The 17,017-nt window shown below is 37.2% G+C and overlaps 1 protein-coding gene across 3 annotated transcripts in view; it reads left to right on the top strand.

Moving 5' to 3' along the window:
- robo1 (roundabout, axon guidance receptor, homolog 1 (Drosophila)) overlaps positions 1 to 17,017 on the top strand; it is a 169,924-nt gene that overhangs the window by 135,448 nt on the left and 17,459 nt on the right. For all 3 annotated transcript variants that reach the window (XM_038292000.1, XM_038291999.1, XM_038291997.1), the window contains 4 exons: positions 3,601 to 3,801; positions 7,152 to 7,178; positions 11,476 to 11,518; positions 14,178 to 14,332. In XM_038292000.1, coding sequence (XP_038147928.1) covers positions 3,601 to 3,801; positions 7,152 to 7,178; positions 11,476 to 11,518; positions 14,178 to 14,332 — 426 coding nt within the window. The remainder of the gene's footprint in view (positions 1 to 3,600; positions 3,802 to 7,151; positions 7,179 to 11,475; positions 11,519 to 14,177; positions 14,333 to 17,017) is intronic.

The following is a 17,017-nucleotide window of genomic DNA, read 5'->3' as shown; positions in this document are numbered from 1 at the left end:
TTTAAAATATAAAAAGCATCACTGAAAACAGTAATTACACACTTGGTTATTAGATTTTTTTAAAATGTGCTTATACTCAACTAATTTAACATTTTGTGGTTTAGAAGCTGAAAGTTTGGAAACTTCTACTTCAAACACTTCCATTTAAATAATATCCAGATAGAACGGATAGACACACACATAAATATATCTGTATGTAAGAAGGCACAAAGGTTACGTACCCTAAATTTAAGAGCACTGGAAATGGAAAAATAAGAAAAAATTTTCTAAAAAAACAAATATTTAACTTATTTTAGGCTGAGCAGACAATATCAGTTATAAAGCTTAGAACAAGTAAGGCTACTTGTTTTAATGGTCTTAAATACAAATGATATTACACTCCTTGAAAGTGAATACAGTTCTATCACATAAGAATCATAACATTAACTGCCTTAAATAGAGCTTTTATCATCATGACCTTTTGTCAGCTAAACAGACTTCTATGTAAGTGGGGCTAGTTATGTTCAAGCTTCAACATGCTTTTTTATTATCAGTTATGCCTGAAAACTATGCTTTAGTTGATTGCTGCTACACAGACTATCAAAAGAGAGGTTTGAATAACAAGGTATTTTTGGATGTGTGTTGTGTAAAACAGTTTAACGTAGCTAGCTGGAGCATTGAATTCCTACAAAGCTGCAGAGCTGAGGGCCACGCCCTTCTCTGTTCTATTCTGTATTCAAAGATGTTTTTGCCCCTTCCCAGATAACAATGTCACTAATGCAAAGAAATACATTCCATCTCAAAGCATTGTTTTTTTTCCACATAAACCAAATATTTTGAGCAAAAATTTGTCCCATTTATTTTTTGAACTAATGACTAAGAAAAAACAAAACAAATATTAGCATGAGAGAGTGTGCGAGAGAGAGAGAAGAGCAAAAAATGTCTCCATCTGGTTTTAAAATGTGATTGAGTGGGTCGGGATGGGAATGAAGAAGCATTCCCTGTGACGGATACCATTTATCTCACTTGAAGAGTTCCTGTGGTGATTGTTGCCATGTTCCAACACTGGAGTGGAACAATGGGCCTCAGGGACCGGCGCTTCACCCAAACGCATTTGTCACACTCTCAAGCTTGCACGCATCATCCTAAGCCTGGATACCTGAACAATCCCTTGTGGGCTGCTTAGTCACATTGGCATGCTCTGTTCCTTCAGACAGACACAGTCACAAATTGAGAAGCCAGGCAGCCAAACAGAGACATAGACTCAGCGACTGAGACAAACAGAGAGATATGGTGTGGTGAAGGCAAGGCGCTGGCATTCATTGGACTTTCAGAGATTCTTTGACAGGCTTTGGCTTCAGACTTCACTCTGAAAAACAAAAGGATGATGAAGTAACGAGAACACGAAGAAAAAAATCGAAATGTCAAAGAAAGGGGCGAGTCAGAGAAGTCTTTCAAATCTCAGACATGGGGAAGAAACAGATACTGATGAGAAAAATAGATCAAGAAGAAGCAGGTTGTTGTAAGCAGCTGTACTGACGCGTTTCACAGCTTCAAGGCATTCGTGCCTCAGTTTTTCACAGTTGTGCCTCTGTTTGCTAATTATTCCGGTTTGTGTGTGTGTGTTTGGGTGTGATCTTTCTGGATCTGTTTATCTGTTTAGGAAAAACACCATTGCTTAGTGTACATGTAAATGTCTCATATGTGTTTTTTTCTAACTGAGTTTGTCAGACTGAAGCAATGCCTCCACAGGCTCTATTCACCTGCCTTAGTTGGCTTAGATCTTCAATGAAAGCCTTTTGGATTATACTCATAGCTGTTTTTTGTTTTCCTTACCTGCCAGAATGAAAAAATAACCTCTTTTATCACAATACATTGAGTATTGTCATTAATTATCTTCAATCTTGGTTTTTGAAAAGCTTTGAACTGCCAGCAAAGTTAGGCTTATTCAGATCTTTTTCAAGACCAAGACTTAATAATTTTTAAAGAAAATCTCATTTAGTGAGGGAGTGGCGGCCTAGAAGGGCGGGAGTGGAAGCCTAGTATTTAGAGCGTAGAGCTTGGCATTCTGAGGTTGTGAGTTTGAAACCCACTCCCACAGAAATCTACTCTGGCTCTCTAAGCAAGACCCTTAATCCCAGATTGCTCCCCAAGCGCCCACTGCTCACCAAGGGGATGGGTTTAATGCAGAGGTAAATTTCTTCAATGTAAGATCAAATAAGTTCAATATTTTTTTTATTATTATAATTTTTATTTTAAACTCGATGTACAAGTTTTCATTCTGATCATGATTAACATTGACAAAGATTCAAATTCAGTATGTATTCCCATTGAGATGAAGCGAGGCAATCCTCCCCGAGTCTGAATGGACCACAGCCCTATGTTAACATTTTGTAGAGAATACCTACAAACACTTACTGTATCTCTTTAACACTTGCATGATGTTTTGATCTGGATGACTGGTTTTCTGTTTCGTTTAATAAAATCGTATTTTTTTAGAAAAACTCAGTCTTTGGCCTTGGCTCATTCTCTGTGAAGCTGTAAACCAGGACAAAAAAAAAGAGTAGCACCCATTGTTAACTCCCCCCAAAATGCTTATGTTACACCCAGGATGTTCCGGTCCACTGGATCCACACTTGATATAAGTCTGTAGCTTTATTATTTTCTCTGCATATTGTTCATGTTTGTGTGTGATTGTTGTCTCTCATACCTGCCAATTTTGGACAAATCTGGAAATTGATTCATATTTTAAGCACAGAAAGCTGTTTGCTGGTTACCTATGGACACATTTTGAGTGTCTATTTTTATTTTATTTTTTTTCATTTAATTGCTTTTCAGATCAAGACAGAGTTTAAAGCTGAAAAAAAGCAGTACACCTAAGTTGAGCGTGCCAAACTTAGGCACTTTCTATTTATTGTGCAGATAGTTATTGAAGCCCCGAATGTTGTATAGCTTATAATTTGAAATAAAAGTCATCATCAGTATGAGTAGAAGATGCAAATCATTAGTACCAATAGTTTGAATCAGCAACTTTCACTACATTCTACGTGCATCAATATTGGATGTTAGGCTGATTGGTGAGCTCTGAATTCCTGTCAGAATTCCCAAGTCAATTATGGATGCAAACTAGGACAGTATGACTTCCCCTCACACAGTGAACCCTCCTCGACTCAACATTTAGGACAGTAATGTTGGCTGTTGCATCTCAACAATTTTAGAATAGACACCAAATGTTCATGCTTTGCCATGTTAGATTTATTATTATTGTAACTGTAGGAGATATAAATGTCGTTTGACATAAAGAAATGTCAATAGCAAAACCTGTTATTGACACCTAAAAGATACGCTTTATTATCAGAGCTGATCAGAGCAGATTCAATGAGCTTTGTTACATGTTCATCCTGGACCTTTCTGACCAGAACAGTCTACGAATAATGTTTTTATCCCTCAATGCATCTCCACTTTTTCATACATTTGTTTTTAAGACTTTCCCTACATAATAAATCTCAGTTTTTTTTTAACATAAAATAAAACAGACAAATAATAATGTCACGTTCAAAATGTACACTTTAAGTCATTCTAAACCCTGCATACACCTCTTTGATGCTACCATTTCTTTAGATTCATCTGGACGAATGGCTGAGACCATGAACCAGGAGAACCCTCTCTCCCAGCAGATCTCAGATGTGGTCAAACAGCCGGCCTTTATCGCGGGAATTGGAGCAGCATGCTGGATCATCCTTATGGTCTTCAGTATCTGGTTATACAGGCATAGAAAAAAAAGGAATGGCCTCTCCAGCAGCTATGCAGGCATACGCAAAGGTAAGTGCACAAGGAAAACAGTGCAAAACTAAAACCTTTGGTTAAGGGTCCGAATATGTCAGGGATAATGCAATATTTACTAAATCTTTATATAGTTATTTTTATGTTTTATCCAAAAGCTGCCAATCTCTCATATCTTTTCTCATAAAAAGCTTTATTTGCAGAGCACACTCTAAAAGACTCTCTTTAGGAAGCAACTTGAAGTCCCGCTGAGACTACAGCATGAAGATGTCTTTTCATGATTCTGTCATGCTCATTCTGCAAGAGTGTGAAGTGTGTTTTCAGTCAAGTGTTTTTCCAGCTCCAAAAAAACTCCCCTCTTTTTCTAACAACTCCCATCTGACTGTGTTAGGAAATAGTATTTTGCTCTAAACTCTCTTTATCAAGGACATACTGACATTTTCACATGCCTTCAATTTCCCTGTCCTTTAAGGGAGAGGCCTTCAAACATGGAGGAGGTGGATTTATCTATTTTTCTGCTTATCTTCTTGAGAGACCAAAGTGATCCAAATGTATTTTGGATTCATGTGAAATCTAGAAAAGACAACCGAAGACACAGTGGTTTGCTTGTATATGTCTAGGTATTACTTGAAGTCAAAGTGACAGAGTTCATGACATGCCTGGCCCCTGCCCACAGTGGTTAAGATACAAAGACAGTCATTAGCCTTTCTATCTTAGTCTCAATTATGTTTGAGCTGGCTTAATGTGTGGCCTTAGGCTGTGCAGCTGTGAGCACTACCTTTTCCATCCCTGGTCCTTGGCTCGGTTTTAGTGCTGTGCACAAGTGTTAGAGGAGATCCACCCTTCAACCTTGATGCACAAACAAATGACTGATTTAGCTTTTAATCTGAGGCTGCCACGTAGAAAACAAAGACCATCCATGTCCTTAGTCTGCTGCTGCCACGGCTGATGAAAAATGTCAAGCAAGATACAGCTCAGCTAAGATTTCGTGAACTTTTATGCACATGTACAGATACCTGTGTGGGGTGTAACGGCTAGAGCTGTCTTGCCTTTACTGATGTCTAAGATTACAGGATGCAGCAATGACTTGCGGTCAAGCATGAAAGAAGAATGACATGCAGATTAAGGTTACCTTTTGTCACTCTGATTCTGTATGTTGATGCTAACTTGGATAAGAAGGGTAAAAAAACTGAACTCTTCAAGGAACAGTAGGCATGCATGCTCTCCTTCTCATCCTCCTCCTTCCCTCTTGTCTCCTCGTGCTACTAGACCACAAAAGACCACAGTCTTTGTTAGAATGGGTAACCAAGAATGTTTTCAAAGAGGATAATTGCAACCACATGAATCAACAATTGGCAGTTTGGGGGGAAAAGGTTGAATTGGGATGTGTGTGTGCATGTGTGGCTGGTGTTACTTGTAACACGCAAGGCATAGATGCATAAAATGGCATGATCAATTTCTGAGCTATGATTTAAATAAAGCTATTGAATTCCAGTTCCTATTTTGGCTGTTTACTACTGGATATACACTATAAGTGCTGGTGAGGATTGAACTGTATATAACTCTATTTACATATATTAAAGGAAGCCTTGCTTCCTTAAATTATAAATAATTATAAATATCGAGAGAAAAGAAAATGTCACACTGTGTGTGAGAGAGAGCAGTAGGTATAAAATGGTGTTTTATTAATATATTATGAGATGTCCATTGAGGAGTTATCAGCATCTTTCATTTTTCATTTGATAGATATGCGGCTGTTGAAATTAGTGAATAGAAAATAAAATACACAACAAGCTTTATTTAGAAATTTAGCTAATTATAATCTATTAGAAAATAAACATTTGAATAAAAGTTCACACACTTTCGCATCTGAATATTAGTGCTTGCTATAGTTGCTATTTGTAATTCTAAACATTATTCTGTGCCTCTTCCTTAGCCAATAAACATCTTAACTCGGAGATTTTTTACAATCTGTCAACATTTCCAAGCTCATCATGCTGCAAGAGATTGAAAAGAGAAAACCAAGCAAATTGAAGTTGTTCTCCATATAGGCTTCCGGTTGGCTGCTTCAGGTCTAAATTTTCTTTTCTTTCACCCACCATGGATTAAATGGGAAACATGTCTCAAGACGTTGTGGAAAATTGTTTTCTTTAAAGTAGCTTTTTTTTTCCCTTTTCTGTTTTCCTTTTACATAATTTTAAGCAACTAACTGTTAATAAAAACACATACACTGAATCCTTCTACCTTAGCCTTTTAGCACTTTACTGCTACTTTTGTCCATTCAGTAAGCTGTTCAAGGTTCAATTTAAAAACCTTATGGTGCTGATGTGTGAATATGTTTATATGTGCAAAATTAACAAATAAATACGTACAATCATACCTCACATCATCTTGTGATGATCCAGCCCATGTTCTCAATGGAGACCTGATTTTATATATTTTGGTCACGTTTGCATTTTTCAGAGGTTTTAAGTTTAGGCGATGTCTCCTCATCAAAGACATTCATCAAAGAGATAAAAGCCAACTGACAGCCGATATATTTAGACTTGCTTAAGAATCAGAAGGAGAGATTTAAACATGATAAGATTATTGTGCTTGGAGGATGTTTCTTTGAACAGATAATCAGTTAAATGAACACATCACAGGAAAAGAAAAGCATTGTTCCTGTTGGATATTTTAAATTAGGTAATGTGTACTGGGTAACAGTGAAATATTACATCCACCTTCAGTACTTACAGCGTTATTGTTTGCTCTGTGTTTGATCAGTAAAACAAAAATGACATCCATTTTTTCAGATTTTATTTATTCTTAATTTTAGGCAAGTATGAGAGTCCTTTTTTTGGTTAAACAAAAAAACAAAACAAAATGCTATTTCAAGGTATTGTTGAATTTACACAAAAACTGTTAAATAGATGTTATTGCTTGCATTTTAAACTTTTCATTCAAAGATTTGTAAACACGTAGGGGTTACAGCTTTTGAATCCAACAAGATCATTCCCATTTATGGATCGAAGAATTGGTCCCTAACCTTAGTTTGACTTTCACCATACTATTAGTTTTAGTACCTAAATCGGTTTAATTATTTACTTCTTTAAATATAAAAAGAATAATTAAATACACATTTTAATCACTATTTGGAGATCATTGACCAGAGCCAGTCAAGGGGAAATTGGCCCGTGGATTGGTGCATCTCTAATTATTACTGTAGGTGTTGATTAAAACCAGCAGCTGGTTGATTAAGAACGTCTACTTAATGGATCAGACTTGTAAGTCTGTAGTTCAGGTTTGAAAACTGTCTCAGATTAGCTGTAAGAGGTTACTTAATAATGTGGAAAAAATACTGTTTAAAGCTCAAACACACTAACATTTTTTCATCTTTTTTTTGACAGTTCCATCTTTTACATTCACACCGACAGGTAAGCAAATGACTAAAATATGTGACAATGTCTGAAATTTTTAAGTAGAATCTATAAAGAAGAAATTACTGAATAAAATCAGCACTCAACACAGACAATAAAATAAACCAATAATTTTCAGAGATTGTTAGAAACAAAAGTTCTGCTCAGTATTTCGGTTTTGTCAGAACTCTGAGCCAGAGATCAAGACTCCACTAAGAGGCTATTAAACCAGTAGTAACTTGATCAAAGGGGCTGCTTGCAACACTAGATGGGATTTTAGAGAAGGACACAGTACTGATGCACCGTTTAGACAGGCAGTGGACTTAAGGAGGTTATCTGTGAATCAAAGTGACTTGGCGTGAAGCAGATAAAAAGAAAAGCTATCCTTCTAAATGAGTTTGTGTTTGTGGTTTTCTGACTCACTAAACTCCTTTGGAAGGAAAAGGAATCTTGGCCACAAGGACACAACAGTAAGCAATAGATGGAGAGTAAAGAGACTATGTGCAATTGTTGATCTTGTCTGTGCATACTTTACTATCTGTAGCTACTCCTGCATTTGTCATTTTTTTATCTGCCTTGAGGGTTGCAATCACGCAGAATCCCTTTGCAGCTGCAGGCTTGTTCCTGTATTTGTTTGAAACTCTTTGGGGTCAGATTCATTCCTCACACAAGTAACACGGTTTTACAGTTTTAGAAAAACAGGACTGTGCAAAGTATTATGCTGATTTTAACCTGCAACCAGACAATTTTACCTCCTTTGGATAAAAAAAAAAGAAAATAAAAAAGTACACTGTCAGTTTAAAAAAAAAAAAAGAAAGGGAAAGAACAAAGCCAAGCACATGCTCATCCTTTTGTACCCCCTCTCCTCTGAGGGTAGAGATTGTAATTAAAGTTGGAGGTTTATCTCCCTTTCACACGCTGGCAGCTCAGAAACCCTTAAAAGTGTTAAACTTCCAGCGTGCAGAGCTTTAAAGTCGTAGAACCTGAGCTGGAGCAGTAAAAGGCTACACATATTTGTTCGCCATAAGCCTCTTATACTACATCCTCCTCCCATTGCCACTCAGACAGCTGAAACAATTCAAACATTTCTACATTCCATCATCAATGACTTTGCGGGCATTTCAAAATATATATATATATATATATATATATATATATATATATATATATATATATATATATATATATATATATATATATATATATATATACACTATATTGCCAAAAGTATTTGCTCACCCATCCAAATTATTGGAATCAGGTGTTCCAATCACTTCCATGGCCACAGGTGTATAAATTCAAGCACCTAGGCATGCAGACTGTTTTTACAAACATTTGTGAAAGAATGGGTCGCTCTCAGGAGCTCAGTGAATTCCAGCGTGGAACTGTGATAGGATGCCACCTGTGCAACAAATCCAGTCGTGAAATTTCCTCGCTCCTAAATATTCCACAGTCAACTGTCAGCTGTATTATAAGAAAATGGAAGTGTTTGGGAACGACAGCAACTCAGCCACGAAGTGGTAGGCCACGTAAACTGACGGAGCGGGGTCAGCGGATGCTGACGCGCATAGTGCGAAGAGGTCGCCAACTTTCTGCAGAGTCAATCACTACAGACCTCCAAACTTCATGTGGCCTTCAGATTAGCTCAAGAACAGTGCGCAGAGAGCTTCATGGAATGGGTTTCCATGGTCGAGCAGCTGCATCCAAGCCATACATCACCAAGTGCAATGCAAAGCGTCGGATGCGGTGGTGTAAAGCACGCCGCCACTGGACTCTAGAGCAGTGGAGACGCGTTCTCTGGAGTGACGAATCGCGCTTCTCCATCTGGCAATCTGATGGACGGGTCTGGGTTTGGCGGTTGCCAGGAGAACGGTACTTGTCTGACTGCATTGTGCCAAGTGTAAAGTTTGGTGGAGGGGGGATTATGGTGTGAGGTTGTTTTTCAGGAGCTGGGCTTGGCCCCTTAGTTCCAGTGAAAGGAACTCTGAATGCTTCAGCATACCAAGACATTTTGGACAATTCCATGCTCCCAACTTTGTGGGAACAGTTTGGAGCTGGCCCCTTCCTCTTCCAACATGACTGTGCACCAGTGCACAAAGCAAGGTCCATAAAGACATGGATGACAGAGTCTGGTGTGGATGAACTTGACTGGCCTGCACAGAGTCCTGACCTCAACCCGATAGAACACCTTTGGGATGAATTAGAGCGGAGACTGAGAGCCAGGCCTTCTCGTCCAACATCAGTGTGCGACCTCACAAATGCGCTTCTGGAAGAATGGTCAAAAATTCCCATAAACACACTCCTAAACCTTGTGGACAGCCTTCCCAGAAGAGTTGAAGCTGTTCTAGCTGCAAAGGGTGGACCGACGTCATATTGAACCCTATGGATTAGGAACGGGATGTCACTTAAGCTCATATGTGAGTCAAGGCAGGTGAGCAAATACTTTTGGCAATATAGTGTATATATATATATATATATATATATATATATATATATATATATATATATATATATATGATTTTAATTGTAAAACATTAAACTTTAATGTATTTTATCAGAGCGTTCTTTAAAAAATTCTGATATGGGAGACAGATAACAAAATATTTCTGAGAAATATAATCTGAAAAGTGTGGCATGTATTTGTAGTTAGCCACTTCTAGCCGTATGCTATTATTATCTCTCCAGCACTTGTTTGAAATGAATATATAGATGTAACACAGGAGGAGTCAACAGACTAGTCACTATTCAACACTATCCCAAGTTTTTTAAACTTCACAACATATTGTTTAATATATCATTCAAAAGCAGAAAGAGTGTTACACACCAATATATCTGGCCTGCCTAAACGAAATATGCCAGAATTAAGAAGCCATTGTCGAACGCTAATGAGAGAGGCAGTCAGGTTACCCATGGTAACTCTGTAGGAGCTGCAGATATTCAAATATTGATCACAAAAGCACTGTTCCTGAAGTAAAACAAACAGAACTCCTTCTTTACAATATTTAGTGGGACAGAACCTAAGAAGCATGAACTGACTGAGCAAGGAGCTGTAGGTAGTCTTATTTGATTTATGTGTATTTTATAGGATTCCTTATATGCTTTTTTAATCAAGTTGTTTTAAATTACAGTGTATGTTTTCTTTGTTTTTTCACAAGGTATGATCCTGTGATATTTTTATCATGTTATCGTTTTGTGGAGATTATATTCTGAAAATCTCTCAGAAAATAATTTAAGGATAAGGAATTAATAAATCAATTCTATATTGATAAGTAGGAAACTACTAGTTTATCTGTGGCTTTACTGACTCTATTACTAGTACTGTAACACATTTTTTTTCTGCTTTAAGTATGCTTGCCTCGTATCACTTCCTTCTCCGGATATAACGATTAATTGGTACAGATAAAGTGAATGCCTCACGTATCTCTATCTATCTGAACACAAATGATTTTGCATCACTGTGAAGCTTAGACTTTACATGGTAACCTTGTTTTTATCCTTTGTTTCACAGCCTGTCACGTGCGGATTTTAGGTTATGCATCTTATGAAACATTTGTTATGGCAACAAAATGAGAGCAAATACTTTTAATTGTTGATTGATTATGTCTGAAGAAACAAACACCTCATGTAAATGTGAACACATAATACCCAATATAATATGTAGGACTGGCAGCATCATGATTTAGGGATTCTTTTGTCATGCAGGAAAGCTGTTCAGAGTAGATGAAAAGATGGATGGGGCTAAATGCATGGCAATGATGCCTAAACACCTGCTTAAAAAAAAAAAAAAAAAAAAAACTCTAAAAGACAGGGTCAAAGGTTGACCCTCTAACCAGAAAACAGTGCTAACATTTTAGCCCGAACATAAAATTTTGTTTAAGACATATCCAAAGTCCGGATATAAATCCACCTCAGGATCTGTAGCAAGACTTGAAAATTGATGCTTACAGGTAATCTCCATCCAATCGGACTTTAAACTGAATTGCAAAAAATAGGCACAAAAAAAAAACAAAAAACCTGTCTTTTTACAGTTAATAGAAACAAACCCCAGAAGACCTGCAGCTGTGACTGCAGAAACGTTTTATTCTGTAATGAACTGACTTATGAGACTGATTTCAAATGCATCCCACCCTTTACATTTTTTATATTTGTAAATGACAAAAGGAAACTATATATTATTTCTATCACTTGACATTATCCACCACTTACAATACAAAAGATATATACATGAGCTGTATAAAAATTGGTTATTTCCTTTTCTTATGCAGCCTTGTGTACATGAAAGGAAACCTGAAACTGTTACTTTCTCTTTTTTTAGTGGCATACCAGAGGGGTGGGGAAGGCGTCAGCACTGCTGGAAGGTAAGGTTTTATTTAGATTGTTTCTATTCATTAACTACAACAAAACTGTATAAACATTCTTGACCATAAGTATATTTGAATAAAAAATGCTTTATTAATAATAAAAACAAAAAAAACATTTGTGAATGTAAGATAAGGGTAGGGCATTTGTACTATGTTTCACAGCCACTAGGGGGGGATCTGAGCCTTTGCTTAAGTTCCTCAAGGCAGGAGATGCATGTAGGTGCACTAAGTGTGTTGTATTACCCAAGGAACAAAGACACATGCAGCCTGCCAGAAGCCCATCCCTATCACATATAGTGAAGGGCCACATCCAACCACAAGGCTGTGCCACAGCTTCAATATTAAACATTCATGGATAGGCATGCACTTGCTGCAAAGCACAGCTTCCTATACAGTGAAATGGGGTAATAAGCATAAACAGTGAGTCCCATCAGAATTAAATCCACCAAAACTCATTTGCACATCCGCTAGATGGCCTTTTGCATATCGCCATATAGCTTGCAAACATAGACAAAGGAGAAAAAATATGCATTCAATTATTACCCGATTTCTGCTCAGAGTACAGAGTCTACTTAATATTTTGCCATAAATGTGTGTATTGTTCATGTGTTAATGAATAGTTAGCTTGAAGCCATCAACAGTAAATCTATATTCATTACATTACCCAGTTGTATGATTGAATCCTGTATGCAGTGAGGCTATGTCAGCTCTGCAACACAACAATGGTTGTTCGATATTCAACATAGAGCTGCTGGGGTGATTGAGGAGCTATTGTGAGATTGTATTTGGCTGTAAAAGACAAATGTGTTCATTACCAAAAATGAATCCAAGAAATGAGTCGTTTAGAGTGAGGAAATGCAATTCAATGCTAATTCAGGGCTTGGATATTTAGAGTGGGAATCTTTCTGCACCAATTTGAACACTAAAACAATAGATGGCCCTGCTGAGGTGGACCCTCTTGTCTTGTTTGCATTGTATGGTAAGTTATTTATCAATAGAAACACAATATGTTGCTTTTTTTTTTTTAGACTAACCATTTTACTAAAGGTCAGGTTGCACAGTACAGTCAAGTTAACAGATGTTGCACAGGTCTATTTAAAAAAATGTATTTCTTTCTAAAAGTAATTAAAAACGTTCAACATACCTTAAAAATATATATATTTCAGAGGCTGTCTTTGAAGGAATACATTCTGTTAATTCAGTTTCTATTATTGAGGTTTAAAAACTCAAAAAATAACAGTCCTGCCTAGTTATAAATGAACAATTATTTTTTAGCTTGAAATGGTAAATTATGGTGTAAGCAATTATGGAAAAGAACACTGGCTTCCTAATGATTCAGCATATATGTTGTAACACCCTCCACATCGATGGTAAGCAGCCAAAGGTTTATGCTAAAGGTGCTGGCTGGTCAGAATCTTATATCAAGCATATTAATGAAACATTGCCTATAAGAAAAAAGTCAAAACAAAAACAAGTTAAAACAGAGAAATAAAGCCCATTTAAAACGTTGGGGAAAATGTAAAAGACAAGGACTACTGATAAAGTCTAAACTTCAAAAGCCACCTCATGTATATGTATCTAGGACAACAGTTACATTCCACATGGCCATAAATAAGTCTGTATTAAAACCATTTTTTGAAATTTAATTTAGTAAAACTAAGTTTCTCAGAAATTTAGTAAATGACATAGCACCAATTAAAAATATATATTTATCGTAAAGGATTAATATATTTTCACATTGATACAAGTAATAACACAGGGATATGAAAGGAAAAAAAATAGCAAAACTCTCTAACTAGCTTTGCTTCTAAATTTTCCCAAGGCTTTATTTATAAAACTTTTTTTAACCACACATTTCCTTCTGCTTAACTCCACATTAATATCAGTGGGTACAGCACTACCTGAAAGTTGTGCTCAGTTAGGAAAGATCTTCCATGGTTCATCCTTCATCCTGTATTAAATATTCTTCTCATGATTGTTCTTATGTAATATTCTGATTCACTGATCAAACTTATTTGGGGGATTTACTGGCTTTAAGCTATAACTAAACTTACATGAAAATGTCCTAAAATGTGTCACATTGATAAAAAAGACTGGTCTATTGATTTCCTAATTTGCAAAGATTGATCTTTATTGTTTCAAATGTTTGATAAAGAGATAAAGACAATGAAGAAAAATATTTTTTCTTCCTTTGTCTTCTGCTCAACTAAAAATAACAAAACAAAAAACTATTGGAATGAAAGAGATATTATGTGACACCATGGAATCTATTCAGGGTGTATTTGTGGTTCACTGACTGCTCAGGATGTGCATTTCGCAACATTGGGAGTGAGTTTTATCTGGCTGTCTAATCCAAGCGGATCGCTAATACTCACGGGGGCTCAGAGAAATGTTGTCGGCTCTGGGCAAGTCAAGCACACACAATCTATTTAGCTGGGCTTGTGTTTTTTTTCCCCTAATGTGTTCCCTCAGTGTGTGTTTGGCCAAAAGGCAAAAACTACTAAAGCCGGATTTTTTAGTTTCCACTTCTCAGCTGGATAAATAAACTCCACCATAATCTTCTGTTTCTGTGGGTACTTCAGTTCATTCAGATGAATGTCATTGTGGTGTAGGCTTACTCTGTCACTATTGTTTAACATTTGGTTTTCTTTTACAGGCCTGGTTTGCTAAACATGGGTGACTCTGCCACTCAACCCTGGCTGGCCGACACGTGGCCCAATTCCTGCTCCAAGCACAATGACTGCAGCATCAACTGCTGCACTGCAGGCAACGGCAACAGCGACAGCAACCTGGCAACATACAGCCGACCAGGTATGTCAGTATCAGGCCGGATATATGCAGGGAGCGACAAAAATAAACAATTCTCTCAAAGGAGATGGTGCAGTCATTGACGAAATAGTTATGGTGATAAGAAATGTGAGAGCTGGGGGAATCTGCAGTGAAAAAGGGAAGTACAATCTGATATCTGGGTTAGCTCCCTAGAGAGTTGGTGTGTGCATCTCTGCTTTCTGTAGGTTTCCACAAGAAATAAAACCAGGAGAGCAGTGAGCCTGTGCTTTGTGTGTTTGATATATCTGAGGTTGGGGTAGAGCTGTTTTAGGCAGGAAATAAAGGGAGTATACTGAGCAGGGCTTATAGCTCTACTCTGTTGCTAATCAAATTGCTCTGCTGATTTCCATACAGTTGTTATTGCGGGTAATGTAATTTCCTCTAAGTGCTCAGTTGTTAAAGAAATGTGCAGCAGGCGAGGAGGTCAGAGCTGGTCTGCAGATAGTGTCCAGAAGCAGGAAAAGACGGAATGATGGAGGGAGGATCAGCAGAAAGCAGGGGATAGTTTTAGGTTAAATCTCATTTCCTTAGTTATCCCTCCGCCCTAAAGTAAGGTGCCTTGGCAACTTTATTTAGTTTAACTATGCTTTTAACAAACAGGATGCTGATGCAGAATCATTTCTGTCTTGATAGGCTCATATGCATGATTCAAAACAATTGCAGCATATATCCACATTAATTGTTATTAGTTTTTTAAAGGAAACAGAAAAATTCTATTAAATTAGCCCCTTATGCAATAATACTCAAATATTCTGTAAGAAAGATCAACAGAAATACTGACAAACATAATAAAAGAGTGGAACATAGGCATTTGGACTTTTTAATTTGATGCCTTATTTAATTAAAACAATGAATTAAGATGCTTCTGTTCATAAGCAATGCAGAATTGTCATGAGCATATTAAGTAGTTAAAACCATAAAATTTTCTAAAAACTTGTTCAATGTCATTTCTGTTGTATCTGCTGCTGATAAGTTTTAGGTAAAGCAAAGATGATGCACTTGAGGATCTAAACTACTTTGATGTTGCTTACTAGCACTCCCTCACACCTTATCTGTTAAAGATTAAAAAAAAAACTCCCAAATTTGACAGACGGTAGACCCACAGGTGGTGTTTATAGCTTAATAATGGTATTATACCTCCTGCATTAATTTTATACCATACTGAAAAAAGCTAATATTACAAAGTAGCATTTTATGTTTCTAGTATTTGTAAATAAAATAAAAGCTGTACAGTTTGAATCAAATGTTGTCACACATCAAGCTATATATTGTCATCATTATCATAATCAATTCAGTTTATTTATATAGGACCAATTCACAACACACGTCATCTCAAGGCACTTGACAGTTCACCAGATCATACAGTCAAATTGATTCAAAGTTTTCTATCTAAGGAAAATCAGTCGATTGCGTCGACTAATTGACTTGAAGGCAACCCCTTACATTTGCATGCTTGTAGCGACAGTGGAGAGGAAAAACTCTCTTTCAACAGGTAGAAACCTCCAGCAGAACCAGGCTCAGAGGGAGCGGCCATCTGCCGAGGCTGACTGGGGTTCAAGGAGACAGAAGCAGAGATAGAAAAAGAAGCATAGATACAAAAGGCAACTGTAAACCCCTTCCAGGAAACACACAGCAAGGCAGAAGAGTCCAGCTCCCATGTCATAGGATGAAGAGAGCAAATCCAGCCAGTCACAGTCAGAGAAACAGGACTATATTGAAAAACAGGCTGATCACCAATATCTACAAACAAGATAGTCGTGAAATATTTTAATTTTATACATTTCTACTATTTATCTCGATTATATGCTTTTTACCAAAAACTAAGGGTGATGAAAATATACAATTAATCTGAATACTTTTAATTAGAAATTGCAATGGTAGTTTGAGATAAAAAAAAAATATGTTAACTGAGAAAGTATTTATATTTGTTGGTGTATATGCAAGCACAACTTTCTAAGGGTACCCCTGAAAATGTTCGGTTTTTTTAAGAACTTAAAAAAACATTAGCTCCCAATTCTCCCAAGACCTTTACCGGAATGCCTTCAACTTAAGATATGTCAAGTTAAAAAACAGTTTCAGATTTTTGAAGTGAGGGTGTGATATGGTAGCCTGACGTAGTCCGACTCAATTCTAGTCAGAATATGAGTCTGATACTGCTCCATAGAGCTGTGATTATGGGGCGTGTTTCGAACGAACCAGGAAAAAAAATGCCTCTGCACTCAATTGGATAGACCTACAACCAATAAGAGCAACGGAGTGCGTGACGTATGTTAAGCGAGGCATAGTTGTTGTCCACAAAAATCAAAGCGTGCAGTTGCACGCCTATAATAAGATGAGCCTTGATCGCGTTTCTCTGTTCCTCTTTTAAAATTAATTTGCTGTCGATATCTTCTAGAACAGACCTAATAGCGGAATCTACTCACCTAAACTCTCCAGCGGCAGCCATTATTGTTGTCACCCAAGCGCGCATTGGTCACGTGGTTGATTACGTTACTGTTGGTCATCTGTCCATCATCGTATAAAGCCCGCCCTGACAATTTGATTGGATCGCCTGACAGTGGGCGATAATACTCGCGCTACTATGGAGCAGAGCCAGACCGAACTTCCCGACCTCAAACTTTGTGGGCGGGACTAAGTTCGGAATGGCACCCAGGCTAGTGATATGGT

This window comes from Cyprinodon tularosa, unplaced genomic scaffold (assembly GCF_016077235.1).
Source record: "Cyprinodon tularosa strain WSP-4 unplaced genomic scaffold, ASM1607723v1 ctg305, whole genome shotgun sequence".
Lineage (NCBI taxonomy): Eukaryota > Metazoa > Chordata > Actinopteri > Cyprinodontiformes > Cyprinodontidae > Cyprinodon > Cyprinodon tularosa.
This window is presented reverse-complemented; position numbering and strand designations above follow the sequence as displayed.